The sequence below is a fragment of the Apostichopus japonicus genome, chromosome 7 (genome assembly GCF_037975245.1).
Source record: "Apostichopus japonicus isolate 1M-3 chromosome 7, ASM3797524v1, whole genome shotgun sequence".
NCBI lineage: Eukaryota > Metazoa > Echinodermata > Holothuroidea > Aspidochirotida > Stichopodidae > Apostichopus > Apostichopus japonicus.
The window spans coordinates 25,475,285-25,490,257 of record NC_092567.1 but is presented as its reverse complement, the minus strand read 5'-3'; the positions used below and the strand labels follow the sequence as shown (position 1 = coordinate 25,490,257).

Genomic DNA, 14,973 nt, shown 5'->3' with positions numbered 1-14,973 from the left:
CGACCTTGAGGAGGGGTCTAAGGGGGGTCCCCTCTCCCTTTGGATTTTTTTTTTGCATTTCCAGTTGGCCTTAGATGCAATTTGGTGCTCCAAATAAGATTTTTTGGTCATTTGGAAAGGAAAAAGGGGTTTTCTGACTAGCGAAGCGGGGGGGGGGCGGAATGATACTTCCGCCCCCCCCCCATATTTTTCACTGGGGGGCTGGCCCCTCCCCCAGCCCCCGGTTCCTACGCCCTTGTGTATATTAGACGTATTTCTATACTTTTATTAACATTATACTTTGGATTTGCAAACACTCTACTTCCCCAATTCGCATAATGCAGGTCCACGTTGATAAGATTTGGTAAGATAGTGATTGGCTGTACGTAAATTGAAACTACATGGACTTTGGATCTCGACGCTGTTCCACCCAATATTACTGAGCATTTTGATATTTGTACAGCAGCGGACTGAAGCAGTGTTGTTGGCAACCTTCCACAAGATGACATAAGGATTCGAGCAATTCGTCGCCTTGCAATATGGGTGTTCTTTAACAGTGGAAAAGGTAAGCAGTAATAAACTTTTAGTTCTCACACTTCTTTGTTGCTTTGCATGTCCTTCGACATGCGGCTTTGATAAGCCAATGAGGCTTCTTCGCGAGTTCCTGCTTGCAGGAGAATCTAAAATACATACATACATGCATATCAGAACCAAAAATTCCATAGATCCTATTGGTTCTATTCTCAATCATTTCTTTCGAAAGTTTAAGCATGATACTTTACATCAGCCATTAAGTCATCATACGGCCAATATATTAGTATACCTTTGTAAGAAGCACAGATGGATATAGTTAATGTACTGTTTTACCAATGACAGAATACGCCCGCAGGCATACGGAGCTTTATATTTAGGTGATTGCACTGGCGGATCCAGGGCCTTTGTTTGGGAGGGGCCAAAGTGGCATTAGAGTGATATGGGGCACCCCCTCCAAAGGGGAGGGGGTGCCCCCCTCCCCTTTGGAAAATTTTCTATTGCTGAATGCCCTCAGATGCAATTTGGTGTGACAAACGTGTACAATGGTGATGTAAATTTACTTCTTAAAAAAATGTTTCCCAGGTGTAATTTTCTAAAATATTTATAAAACAAAGTTGGGATTATCTTTCTCAAGAAATTTTATTTCTCATAGGTTATAAATTTCTTACAACCAGCCTGTAACTGCAAAATGGTGTTAAACTGTAATTCCTCATGCTTATACATCTACATAGCTCCCAACTCTTGAGAAGGCAAATGCTGGTCCATGACACGAATCGCCGTCCTGGGGGAGGGGTATAAGGGGAGGGGTGTCCCCCTCCCCTTTTGGATTTTTTTTTTGGAATCCTGGTGATGCCTACATGTAAAATGGTGGCACTTATAGAAAGGCTTTTGTCACCCAAAATTTTCTGAGAAATATGCATTTTTTTGTGTGTAACATCAATAAATTGAATAGTAGGTGATAATTCATTCTTTCCCGTGGCATGAAAATGTTCGCTGCTCGCCCCAATGAAAAGAAATATAGACTAATTTGAGGTTCAAATGATGCTGTAAAGGAGGTTTTATACTCTATTATGCTAAATGCTAAAGAAATGATGGTTGCTAAGTCAAAATTTGATGCAAATTTTTTATGTATACTTGACAATTACAATGCATTTTTTTCGGACGCTTATGCGGGTCAGCGGGTTTGGGTGTTAGAATGCGGGTCTAATTCCCGCGAATTGCGGGTCAGTTGGGAGCTCTGCATTTAATTTTAAACCAGAAAACGAAAAGGTTTACACTAGTCTACCACTGCTATTCCTCTCGATTTTTTTAATTTCCAATCATATGATTTAGCGGATGTTCGGAAACACTTTTTGGCTCACCTTGGGGGGGGGCCATGGCCCCCCTTGGCCCCCCTTGGATCCGCCAGTGGGTGATTGTCGCAATTCGGTGTGATTAAGTGGCCAAAGTTGAGGGCTAGCATCAACGTTTTATGTTAATGGATTCTCTTTATTTCTTCAGATCGCTACACTAGACTAAGATGTATAAAGGAATGATATTTAAGAAGTGAATTTTATGACTCGCCATTCCTTATTTGGCAATGAGCGTTTAGTTAAAATATTCTTTAATTTTCGATACATTGTTAGTAACTGCACGCTCATTAATATATCTTTCTTTATGTAGATTAAACAAATGTACAGATTTTGTTATTCAAATTGTCATATTTTCCATAAATTAATTTATATTCATCGGCTAACTGATTGATTATTCTCACTGATTGGAACATTATCTAAAGTCCTTCACAAGACTTGCTAACTACTTGTGTATCGTAAATTGTAACATGAATATTTTACCCATTCAAGGAACCTGAAACGAGATATCACTCCTTCATTTCAGATGATAAATGGTACATCCTTCTTAATATGTAGGATTAACAGATATTGTTCTCCTTCCATGCACCGTTAAAGATCAAACGGAGCACAATGTCACTAGAAGGTAAGCATCTAGTTTCTCCTCACGTGTGTCTATAGTGCAGACCGTTTTCAAAATGTCTGTAAGTCTGTTACTCTGTCGCTGTATGCAGGCGTGGTGTTTGTTTTCTCGCTAAATACTATGTCTGATTTGCTTTGGCTGGATTCATCAAAGTTTTCAATCATTTGTAGTATCATTTAACTACATAAAAAAAATGATTATTACACGATTTTATGCATCTAAATTTACAATTGATTGTGTTTCTGATTGATTTTGTAAGATTATTCCTTCATAGGATATATAGTTTAGTAGAAAAAAAAAAGGATCAGGATGGACACTTAAGTCTCAATCACGGACCCTATAGAGAGAGAAAAAAACTGAAGATACAAACACTCAGACCCGATTACAATGTTCAAAGTGCTTGTCCAAAGCATTCTTAAACCCATTGACACTACTTGCAAGTACGTGCAACTTTCTCGGGCAAACCGTTCCACTCCTTCACAACCCTATTAGATAAAAAGTTATGCCGAATATTAATCTTACTATGTGACTTTTGGAGTTTAAGAAAATGACCTCTGGTACAACTACTGTTAGCAAACATGAAAAAGTCGGTAAAAGATAAATTTTCAAAACCATACCCAGTCTTGAAGACCTGAATCAAGTCCCCACGTAACCTCCTAAGCTTCAGTGTGGTGAGATTCAACAGATGTAACCGCCTATAATAAGGAACACTCTTTAAGGAAATAATCATCCTAGTAGCCCTCCTCTTGTCCTTTTCGAGTACTTCCTTATCCTAAGCAAAATATGGGTTCCAAGCCTGCACAGCATACTCCAGATGAGGCCTAACCAACAGCTTATAAAGCCTAACTACGATGTCCTCTCTCAGAAACTGAAGTTTCTTTTGATTATACCTAAAACCATATTACCTCTTTTAGCAGCTTCACGACAATGTTTAGAAGGTTGCAGAGGTGAGTCAATGTAGATAGCTAGGTCTCTTTCAACAGAGACCTCCTGTAACTCATCACCATTATATAGGTTATTTCAAACGAATCGGTTTCTATACTGTATACCCATAACTAGGCTATAATGGATCATTTCGCATGTGTTAGTAAATAGAGTAAAGTGCTGCTTTACGGTCCATATATCTTATTCAAGAAACAAAGTTCGAAACAGTAACTATAGGCAACTCTTAAATCCTTAGTTCCCAATTGCCACGTCATGTCATTGTTCCTGGGGAAAATATTTACACATTGTAATTACTTAAAATCTGTTCATTTTTGTCAATAGGGACCCAAGTATTGACAGATAGGTATTGAAATAAGGTTTTAATTTTTATAATTTTTTTATAATTGAGCTAATTAGATATGTAAATATGCAAATGAGGTTATGATACATAACTGTACTTTCCTTTGCCCATTTGAAATTATTTCGATGAAATCTGCTGGACTTTTGATAGTTTGATGAGTTCAAGACATGTTATTTTATCAGTAAAATATAATTTGATGTTTGAATGTGAGGAATATGACTGATTTTTTGACGTTTTGTTAAATTTTCATGTCCATGCTGGTCAAGGGCTCTTCTGGAGTGATAAGTATAGGCTGTTGTTCATCCACATCTTATTTGGCACCTCAAATGTTGCTGTAACTGGAGCAAGGGTCTAATAAAAGGCTAATTAGTATGCGCATGATTACAAAATTTGTACAAACAATACACAAAAAAAGGGAAGCAAATTGCTTTGACTTTTGAAATTTCTTATTCAAACTTAAAAAAACCAGTTCATTCCCCTCCCCTCAATCATATCTTCTACCAGGTTGCCAACCCCTCCCCCTTATACCCCTCCCCTTTCCTCCAAACTACTTGACCTACATGTATTATGCAATACAATGGTAGTCAAGCTTAACGATGAGTCATATAGGCCTATTGCGCTACGACAGTACATGTATACACAATACATACAGTGTGGCTTACCATATCAGGATTTCATCGTCAGAATCTTCTTCAGATTCAGCGATGTCGTCATCCTCCAACGAAAATTGTTGAAGGCTGCACATTATACAATGATCTTTAAAAAATCCTTATATATTTTCGTTTCTTATAGATAAGAAAGAGACTATGATAAGAGCTTTGAAATGGAAGTACAAGAGACGGTATGAAGCAGTCCATCCCATCCCATACATGAGAGAAAAGCACTTCTCCGTGAACCAAGTCTTTATAGATACCGGTGTTGAAGTATGTCTGACCGAAACACCACATCAAGGAGCTTCAATTCCATGGGAACCGTTAGAATCATATAAAGAGATTTTCGGTGATCGTCGAATGCAAGCAAAGAGACTCGTAATAGAAGGCGAACCTGGATATGGAAAATCGACATTGACGATGCAACTTGCGTATGACTGGTGCAACAAAATAAAAGATTCTCCGATACATAAGGTTGATATCCTAATTATTCTCCAGTTGAGGCAATTAAGTAGTCAAACGTCTATCCCTAGGGCCATCAAGCTTTACTTACTACCTCGTGCTGACATTACCGTCAAGGACATTGAATCTATTCTTCTACGATACCACGTTAAAATACTTTTAGATGGATATGACGAGTATCTTGAACATGACTTAGGCGTCGGTTTGCGTCCCGTTGACATGGTAATTGTCGGCAAACACCTAAAGAACATTGACGTTGCTATAACAACGAGGTATCAACCGAAGGAACTCGCTCCAGGAACAAAAATTGTGAAACTGACTGGTTTTGACGCGAAAGCAAGAGAAGAATATATCAGGAAGGGGATAGATGCCGACGATACGAAATTGAAGGAAATTCAAACACAGCTTGAAGACAATGTTGTTTTGAGAGATTTCTGCGAGGTTCCTCTGATATTTGTAATGTTTGCTCATGTGGCTGAGGAGAAGAAATATTACTTTAGAGACTATAATTCTGTTACAGGATTATTTCGCTTCCTCGTTTCCTGCTTCCATGATCACATGAGAAACAAACTGACAGATGCAAATGTAAATAATCTTTACCGTTTCGAAAATGACCACGCTAGGTTAGACTATATAGCGTTCAGCACTTTAAGTGAGAAGGGACATCAGACTAAATGGGAGAAAAAGCAACTGAGTGAAGCTCTTACAGAGGAATTATACAATCGTTATGTTCAATTAGGTAGTTTTATTGAGGAAGAGGTAGTTCTCGATTTGGATGATTCAACGTCTAGGATAACTGAAGTCAGATTTTATCACGACATAGTTTGTGAATGGTATGCAGCTCATTACTTAGCTTTCTTAGCGTCGAAACCCGAAACAAAGTTTACGAGCACGGCAGGACACCACTCTCCGCAAGAAGATTTAGTCTCTTTGAATATGTTAAATCCGTTTAATTTCCAATATGTTTTTCGATTTGCTTGTGGGCTTCGGCCTGAAAGTGGAGACAAAATAATTGACTATTTGAGGAGCATACCGGGTGGTGAAAAGTTTGCAATACTCTGCAGCTTGGAACAAAATACGAAGGAATCTCTGAAAACGGTGCGAACGTTATGTTCAGATACTGTTTCGTTTAGCGACAAAGACTCACAATTGTCACAGAGATCTTTGGCCTTACTATTGAAAATTGCGTCTACTCATAAGGTAAGAAAATGCTACATCGGTGGAGATTCTCATCTGGCTATGCTTATTTATGTGAAAAATTGCATTTTAGTGATTACAGTCAGTTATTTGGGAGTAAACAGGAAGCTGCTAATATCAGGTATTCCGACTGGTATAAGATTTTGATTTTAATCAGGAAATTAAACAACTACATTAAACTAGTTGCATACAATTGTAATACGGTCCGGCAAGCTAAAGTATGGACGCAAGTAACATTCAGCCCACTGTTAATGTCGTACCGTACGCATACATTTCAGTTATCATACATCTAGTTACAATGCGTATAACGCAACGGCATGCATTTAACATAAACAAATATTTGAAGCCATGCAACATGGATATAGAAATAATTACATCATTCAACAGGGTTCTGGTAAACTGATATGGAGCACACACTAATGATATCTACCTATCCCTGTACCAGTGATCATATGTTGTAGATATCGAATGTATGTATACCTCTCACATAGTTTCTTACATGACTTTAAATAACATTTCAAAAACTGTTGCATTTCACTCGCAGGTCCCTATTGAGTGTTTGTCTTTAGAGAAGTGCTTAACTGCGGATGAGGATGGTACATCGTACTTAAAAGGAGAGAACCGATTGCCTTTCCTCCAAGTGAAGAAGATGAAGATTGAGAAGTCTACTCAGATAAGCGTAGAAGACATGGAAAGAATATTAGCCTACGCCCGCCAGTCTGAGATAATAAAGGAACTCGTGTATGTACTAGAAAACGAAATTGAAACCCTTCTCATTCCATAGCAATCTTTTTGCAAATAGCAGTTATTATTAAAGGTGATAGGAAATGGGGATGTAGCCTGTAATTTCTTGGAGAAAACTTCTACAGTATTTTCCTTATGCAACTGTCAATAAGTTCATTTTTGACGAATACTTCAACTTCTTGGTAAACAGTTAGTAAATATATATTTGTGTCTCGAATCATTTGCACTTGCAGGATTAACAGCAACAGAAACCCAACAAATGCCTCGGTTCAGAAAATTTCATTGAGTGGCAAGCATTTTCAAGGTATTTATTAAGCCCAGCTTCTATCAGTGCCATATATATATATATATATATATATATATATATATATATATATATATATATATATATATATATATATATATATATATATATATATAAATATATAAATATATATATATATATATATATATATATATATATATATATATATATAAACATTGGCTGTTTTTCTTCCAATCACTTACCTAATTCAATTATTGTATCTCACTCGAGATCCAGCCTTTCTCTAAATGCAGCATAGTTGTTTAACAGTTTTTCCGTTATTCCTATCTATATCTTTCACTGTTGTATCTAATTGATCCATCTATGCTTCAAAATGGAGAGCACCTTTGAAACTTTGAAAACGCTTCGACGCCTTTCCGAAAAACGGGTTCGGTATCGGCATCATCTTTCCAACTACAGACTATACCGTAAAAACAAAACGGTACCAAAAGGACTTAAAATCAAAGTCCGTGCTGGTTTACCACTTTCTGATAGCGACAGCTTTGCCAATTGGAAAGGAATCCTTAAGAATGCTTCGCTTGAATTAATGGCTGTGCAAATAAGTATTTGTCGCAAAACCATTCACGAACTTAGCCAGCAAATTGATTCCAAAACCAGAAAACTGCAAAAAGAACTACCCAAGAACGAGTTCGAAAGAAAGCTTGACTCCATCTCCAAAATTTGCTTGAACCTCTCACATACCCTAGCTTCAAGACAATGTCACAAATTGAAGAGGGATAATGTCACGCAAAGAGTTAAGTCTTCTGGTGAAACCCAACTTGAAACCTCAAAAAGAACCAGGTCTCGCAGATTCCGTCGGAAAGAGATACAGACCGCATGCAACACCACCCAAAGTGCAGTTGTTACCATTGATTGCCAACTCTCGGCAAGAGAAACAAACCTTCTCTCCAAAGGTCTAAATTTTTGCCCTAAACCACGGCAAGTTTAACGCTCAGAAACTTTCTCTTGACCTAAATCTGTTCTATCGACGCTTACGTCTCCGTGAATTTTTTGCCGACGAAAATGGCAATAACACCACGCAACAAACCAACGACTTGCATTCCAATTTTAAGCCAAAAAGCTCGTGGAATCCACCCAAGGCCCATTGTGCGCCTCTTGAATCATTTATTTCGGCCATTGAAGAGGATGTTAAAACACAGACCTCCGCCCCAGACTTCCGCGACAATCTCAGCAAAACTGTCAGACAGGCCATTCATGAACTACGGAAGCGCGATGACATTGTCATCAAGTCAGCCGACAAGGGTTCTGCAATTGTCGCTATGGGCAAACAATTCTACAGAGAGGAAGCGAACAGACTACTCGGCAACCCTCAACACTGCAAACTCTTAGATTCTGATCCTACTCAAGAAATCACACAAAACGTGAAAAGAGTCATCCAAAAGATAGTCTCTAACGGTTCCATTGACCGCAAGTTAGGCCAAAACCTCCTGGAAAACGACCCAAAACCTGGTCGCTTTTATTTTCTGCCTAAAATTCACAAAGAAGGCAATCCCGGGAGGCCCATAATATCGGGTAATGGTACAGCGACTGAAAAAAATTCCAAATTCGTGGATCTCCTCATCCAACCTCTTGTTTCGGCCCTTCGTCCTATGTGCAGGACACTACGGATTTCATCCGGAAAATTGGGGAAATAAAAAATCTTCCCTTATCTACTCTGTTAGTTACCTTGGATGTGTGTTCGTTATACACAAATATCTCTAACGAAGAGGGCATTTCGGCCTGCACAAAAGCATTCAAACCGAAACGTGGCAAAACCCCCACGAAGAAAGAATTGGCCGAATTAATGCATCTTATCTTGACCAACAATAATCTGGTATTTGGCAACAAACACTACCTCCAAATTCATGGCACCGCAATGGGTACCAAAATGGCACCGTCTTTTGCCAACATCTTTATGGGAAACCTCGCGAAAGAATTTTTATCTCGACAAAACTTGAAACCACACACGTGGTTACGTTACATTGACGATATCTTTATGATATGGACCCACGGTGAGGCAAATCTAAAACTCTTCATTGATGACATAAACTCGTTTCATCACACTATCAAATTCACTGCTGATTTCTCTGAACATGGCGTTCACTTCCTGGACACCACCGTGACCCTACAAAATGGTTCACTCAAAACAGACTTGTTCAATAAACCCACGAACGAGCACAACTACCTCTTACCAAGCAGTTGCCATCCACGTCACTGTACCAGAAATATTCCGTACAGTCAAGCGTTGCGCATTCGACGCATTTGCTCCTCTGAAGTCGATTTTGATTCACGCACTAAAGAACTGTCACAACACCTCCGAAACAGACAGTATTTTCGGGGTACTATTGAAAATGCCATCAAAAAGGCTAAAAGCAAACCCCGTACCGAAACATTGACGTACCAAACTCGTCAAACCAGTTCCAAAAGGGTACCATTGGTTTCTGAATTCCACCCTGGTCTCCCACCACTGGCTAATATCATTCAGAAGAATTTTCACCTACTTCAAGGCACCGAACGCCTGAAATCAGTTTTCCCAGAATTACCTGTCATCGCTTTTAAAAGACCCAGCAACCTACGAGATATCTTAGTTCGGGCATCCTTTCGGGATGACACCCCATTAGGGGAAAGCAAAAAAGAAACTACAGGATCATCGCCCTGTACACAAAATTGCAAAACGTGCTTACTTGTTGATTCGACCGGGGCCTTTCAGAGCAACCAAACCAAACGCACGTTCCAAATTCGGCACATAATTAACTGCCTATCCAAAAATGTCATTTACCTCATCTACTGCAATATTTGTAACTTACAATACATTGGAGAGTCAAAAAACACTCTTAGAATGAGAATGACACAACATAGATCGGCGATCAAAAACAAAAAAGATCTACCAACCTGTTGCAAATCACTTCGATCTCTAAAATCATTCAATTGAGAATTTGCGTGTTATTGCCATTGACCAGAACGATTCTTGGACAGATAAATCTAAGAAAGCGAAAGCAAATTTCTGGGAACTAAACCTAAAGACCACGGCACCATTCGGTTTAAACATCAGAAACGATTTGCCGTCCCAGATCAACCAAAACAATTCCTTTACAATAACGACGGAATTATGCGGATTAAAATAATCCGAATTTCTAAAACTTCTGCTCAATTCAGCAGATATCAGTAAGTCGCTTTGCCTTTACAACCATGCCGACATCTTCTCTATAAAACAGTTTCAATTCCTGCTACTCCTTGTCACTTTCGGTGATTATGCACGGAAGAAGAGCTAGTTTTGCTCGAAAGCTCTGCAAAAACCAACCATTGGCTGTTTTAATTCCAATCACTTACCTAATTCAATTATTGTATCTCACTCGAGATCCAGCCTTTCTCTAAATGCAGCATAGTTGTTTAACAGTTTTTCCGTTATTCCTATATATATATATATAGTGCTAATCCAGCAGAAATCAGTAAGTCGCTTTGACTTCACCGCCATGCCGACAGTCTTCGCTATAAAATGTTTCAAATCCTGCTACTCTTTGTCGCTTTCGGTGATCATGCACCGAGAAAGGCTACTTTTGATTGAAAGCTCTCGTCATTATAATGGCCACAATCATCACCATGGTTATAAATGTGCAAATATTTGCAGAACAAGATAAATTACACATGGATTCTGGATTTTCACATTAGTTCATCACACCTGTTTCCTTCAAGTTCCTTTTTGGTAAAAAATATTTTCATCAAATAATGTTATCTCAAAAACGATTTTGTTTTCTCTTTTCCCAATATTGAACGAAGTTCGGTGGTCATGTCCAAACGGGTTTTATGCACTGGACTTTGCTGGGAAATGCTGGAGGGTAAGTGTATCTGTATATACATGACTGGCAATGATACATTTAATAAATTGGTTGCGTTTTTCAAAATAAGTAGTCATTAAATTCATTTTCCACAGACTTTGAAAACGAAATATTTCATGATAGCCGTTGCTATTTGAGGTGGTTACAACATATCATGTATATTGTTCCACTGAAAGACTCACAACTTAAGTTTTTCTTTGAAATATTAATGTACCATTACATTGAATTTAACTGTAATATTATGAAAGAAAAACACAATACGTGTACCAAAGGAATAATTTCCAAGTGATATAGAGAGACGTCTGATGCATCCACTTATAGATGTGATAAAGCAATATTATGGATGAAGACAGTACTTCGGCAAGATCATCAAGCACTTCAAAGTTCCTTGCTTCTAAATCACAAAAGTAATGGGGTCTCCAAGTCTAGATAGAAGATTTTATTAGCTAAACACTACCCATCACTGGACAGCTGACAATTTGGCCTTTTATGGCATTATCATTTCTGGTACCATGACCGCGCAGATTTTTGGCTATCAGAGCCTGAAGTTTTCGTCACTTGTAAACAAACCGCTTCACTCAGAAGTAAACAATTTTCGTACGCTGCTCCTGGGAGGCTTAAAGGGGTTTAAAATTGCCTCAATTGACACAATTTTTGCACTACATGTACTTCCGTTATTGTTCTTAAATATGCAAGCCACAAAAAAAAACAGATACAATTTTTTTGAAAAGAATGGTACCAAGTGGTCCTATAGTTATCTTTTCATCGAAAAACGTCAATCATTTTCTTTTTGAACCAAAAAAAGTACCAGACTATACACAACTAGTATCAAACAAAGATTGAAACGGTAACATTTCTTTTATATTGATCGACAGGTGATGGGACCGTCTCGTAAAAGGTAACACTTAAAATAAGGTTGATGTAATCATTGATACATATTTACTGAAAGTTAAGATAATAAAAATTCATACCATCTGTTGTTCCACCAAGTAAGATTCCGCTGCGCAATCGCCGTGCCAATTGGATACTTAATGCAAGTTATATTTCTTGGTATCCCCGTACGCCCTGTAGATCAAGGTATTACGGGCGCTGATAAACATGTATTCATTCCAAGTTATCCGCAAGTTAACCACAATGGAATTCCATATTATTCTAATACTATTGAAACTCCGTTCATGAGTCAAATTCTTTTGTCAAAGCATCTCTTTTTATCTACAGAAATACGTTAAAGCTTAAGGTTATTTTTGTCATTGCAAAAATCTCACGGTGTCAGCATAATGAGTCGAAATTTAAAAAAAAATGATTAATGAAGGAAAGTCAATATCTTCAATTAAAGCAGTGTAACGTTTGAGATAAAATGTCGAATTTTAAGGAGCAAGTCGAAATTTCGTAATCAAAAGTTATGAATGTAAGAATATAAGTCGAAATATTGTCGGAAATTGAGAAAATCAAGTTGAAATGTTGGTTTAAATAAAATACTTGAACTTTGCACACACAAAAATAGTGGAAATCAATTTTTAGATCACAATTTGAGGTTTCTATTAGCAGGTGATAAGAAAACCTTATCTTGAGGAAATGGTCGAAACTATTAGATAATATAGTAAACCTTTGGGAATAAATAGTCGAAATATCAATAATAAAAACAAAACAAGATAAGTAAACAAAATATGGACAAAGTAAGTCGACATTTTAAGAGCAAAACAAACTAAGCTATGAGATGGAAAGTGGAAAACTTCGGTATGAAAAGTCCAACTGGAGACAAAAACTGTTGAGATTCCAATCCAATCACCGTTTATGGAAAATTCCCCAAACCTGCGGGGTTTGTCTGCCGTTCCCAATTTTTGATAGCTTCTTTCGCCGCTTTATTACATGATGTAGCCCTCCCCGAACACCCACCCCACCCTCCCCGGACTCTCAACAGCAAACTGGACGCCCAGATTTTGATCATACCATAAGATATTCACCCATAATAGTTTATTCGTCAATTCAACTAAACTGTATACACTGTCCGAAACATTCAGGAGTGTTCTAGCAATACAGCATTTTTCAAAATCATAAGCGGCCAATCATAAACTTGTCTATGAAAAATTGTATTGATCCATGGCTGGAAGGGAACTGGTTCTCCTGTTTGAGCAAGCGCGTTAAACATATTTACAATCGAAGGGTGGCTTTCAAACATTTATTATATAGCGTATTATGTCAAAGTTATTGTATTTTGTTTTGCTTCAACAGAAAACATGATAACACAGAAGAAGAGGTGAAAGAACAACAAGCCAAACGATCAAACGAGTCATTTTGTACCATATTATAAGGCACCGACAGACATCAAGAGATATGACTGAATAGTTGATTCGTTGTAATGTGGTTGAATTAACCCTTGATACATTGGATTATGTTCTCTTTAACTAAATTAATGATGAACTTGTTTGTAAGAAAAGTTATTTTCACGCTGGATACATGGACTTTATATTCTAATGAAAAGCGATGACATTTTAGTCAATTGCCATAATGACCTATTCGCTGAATCTGATGTTGTCAGATACATTGATAACATATCACGAAGTTCTACAAAGTTTTGTCTCCACGATATAAAATGCTGTTAATGATGTGGTTTGACCCAAAGTTGTACAATCTTTCCAGGAATGTTATTAAGCAATGAATTTCAGCCATCAGCATATCCCTTCAAAACATCCGGATGGGTTGGATACACTAAATTACGTAATCATATACCACATCAGATTCAAGAAAGCAATAAGAGCAATGTCCACCATTAAACGTTAACGGTTGAAAAGAAATAGATTTACGAAATGTTCGACATCATCTACTTTGACATTGGTGCAACAAACCGAGAACAAACATGCTCAAAGTGTATTTAGATGGCAGAATACTGTACGACGCAATATGAACATACTAGAACATTGAAATATTCGTGTAAATGCTGTAGCAATACTTTCAGAAACATTCATGTAATTTAATAAGATACGTGTTGCAATATTTGGCTCACTGTGTATAGTTCTTTAATAAGTGTATGGTTCATTTTCCTTCTTTTTTTTTCCTTGCTGGTTGTGTCTGTATTTTTTCTTTTCTTTTTTTTCATAATTTTGGGAGGGGGGAGGAGGCTGGACCGAAGAAACAACTATTTTAGATAGTTAAGTGCTGCCTTAGTTCTATGCAAGAGTATGATATATATAATTTAATCTGTATGCTCATTTGACTGGTGTTAGTCCAAATGGTTTTAATTCATTACTGGAAGATATTTACTCAATTTTCTCACGTCTGATTATAAGAACAAGGAAAGACATTGTACATTTTATCAACAACCATATATAACCGTTCCAGAAATTAGACTTTTGATAAAAGGTGTTCGGCAAACTTGTAGGCGGAGCTTGATTGGAAATTCTTAGTTTCATTTTCTCTTGGCTCTGTGGAACAATTTGCTTATTAATCTCATTTTTATCTTCAATTTCACCAATGCTCAGTTTGTATACAACAATCCATAATAGTATTATGTCTCGAGCTTTGAAAGGCGAGTTTCGTCATCGCTAAGAATCGTAAGATCTGATTTTAAATTGAATGAGACATCACAATCATTTTATTTAAGTAGTGACACGCTTTGTAAAATTTATTGCTTGATTGAACTCATATTCGATTGAACATTCATTTAAGAGCAAAAGAAAAGAATAAATCGTCATCAAATCAATTGAAACGTTTAATAGCTTGTTTTTAGAATCACAATCCTTTCACTTATAGGCGTTGTAACCTACCTTACATAAATTCATAGGACCCGTATTCCGTATCCTCTACCCGAAGTTACCAAGATACCCCCCCCCCCTCCCGACTGACATTCGGTTGGAACGAAGGGTTGGCTTGGGGAACTAAATCCTTGAGATGTTTCCTTGAGAATAAGTCATTTTGGACACATAAATTGGCACAAGATGTATTTGTATTTCTGCGTCTCTTCTGTTTTCGACGTGTGGTTTTAGATCATCTGCTCATAGGCAACACAAAACA

General features: G+C 37.5%; 1 protein-coding gene across 1 annotated transcript; it reads left to right on the top strand.

The window, feature by feature from the left end:
* The first annotated feature begins 484 nt into the window (after positions 1-484).
* LOC139970171 (uncharacterized) lies at positions 485-14,601 on the top strand. The gene is made up of 8 exons (XM_071975812.1): positions 485-544; positions 2,389-2,487; positions 4,562-6,081; positions 6,623-6,819; positions 7,056-7,126; positions 10,904-10,962; positions 11,838-11,860; positions 13,195-14,601. The coding sequence occupies exons 2-8, from the start codon at positions 2,475-2,477 to the stop codon at positions 13,271-13,273; spliced, it is 1,962 nt and encodes a 653-aa protein (XP_071831913.1). The 5' UTR covers positions 485-544; positions 2,389-2,474; the 3' UTR covers positions 13,274-14,601.
* Positions 14,602-14,973: the final 372 nt, after the last annotated feature.

Coding starts and splice junctions, on each gene's coding strand:
- LOC139970171 (XM_071975812.1), top strand. Junction 6,820..7,055: donor GAGATAATAAAGGAACTCGT/GTATGTACTAGA, acceptor TTGCACTTGCAG/GATTAACAGCAACAGAAACC. Junction 10,963..11,837: donor TTGCTGGGAAATGCTGGAGG/GTAAGTGTATCT, acceptor ATTGATCGACAG/GTGATGGGACCGTCTCGTAA.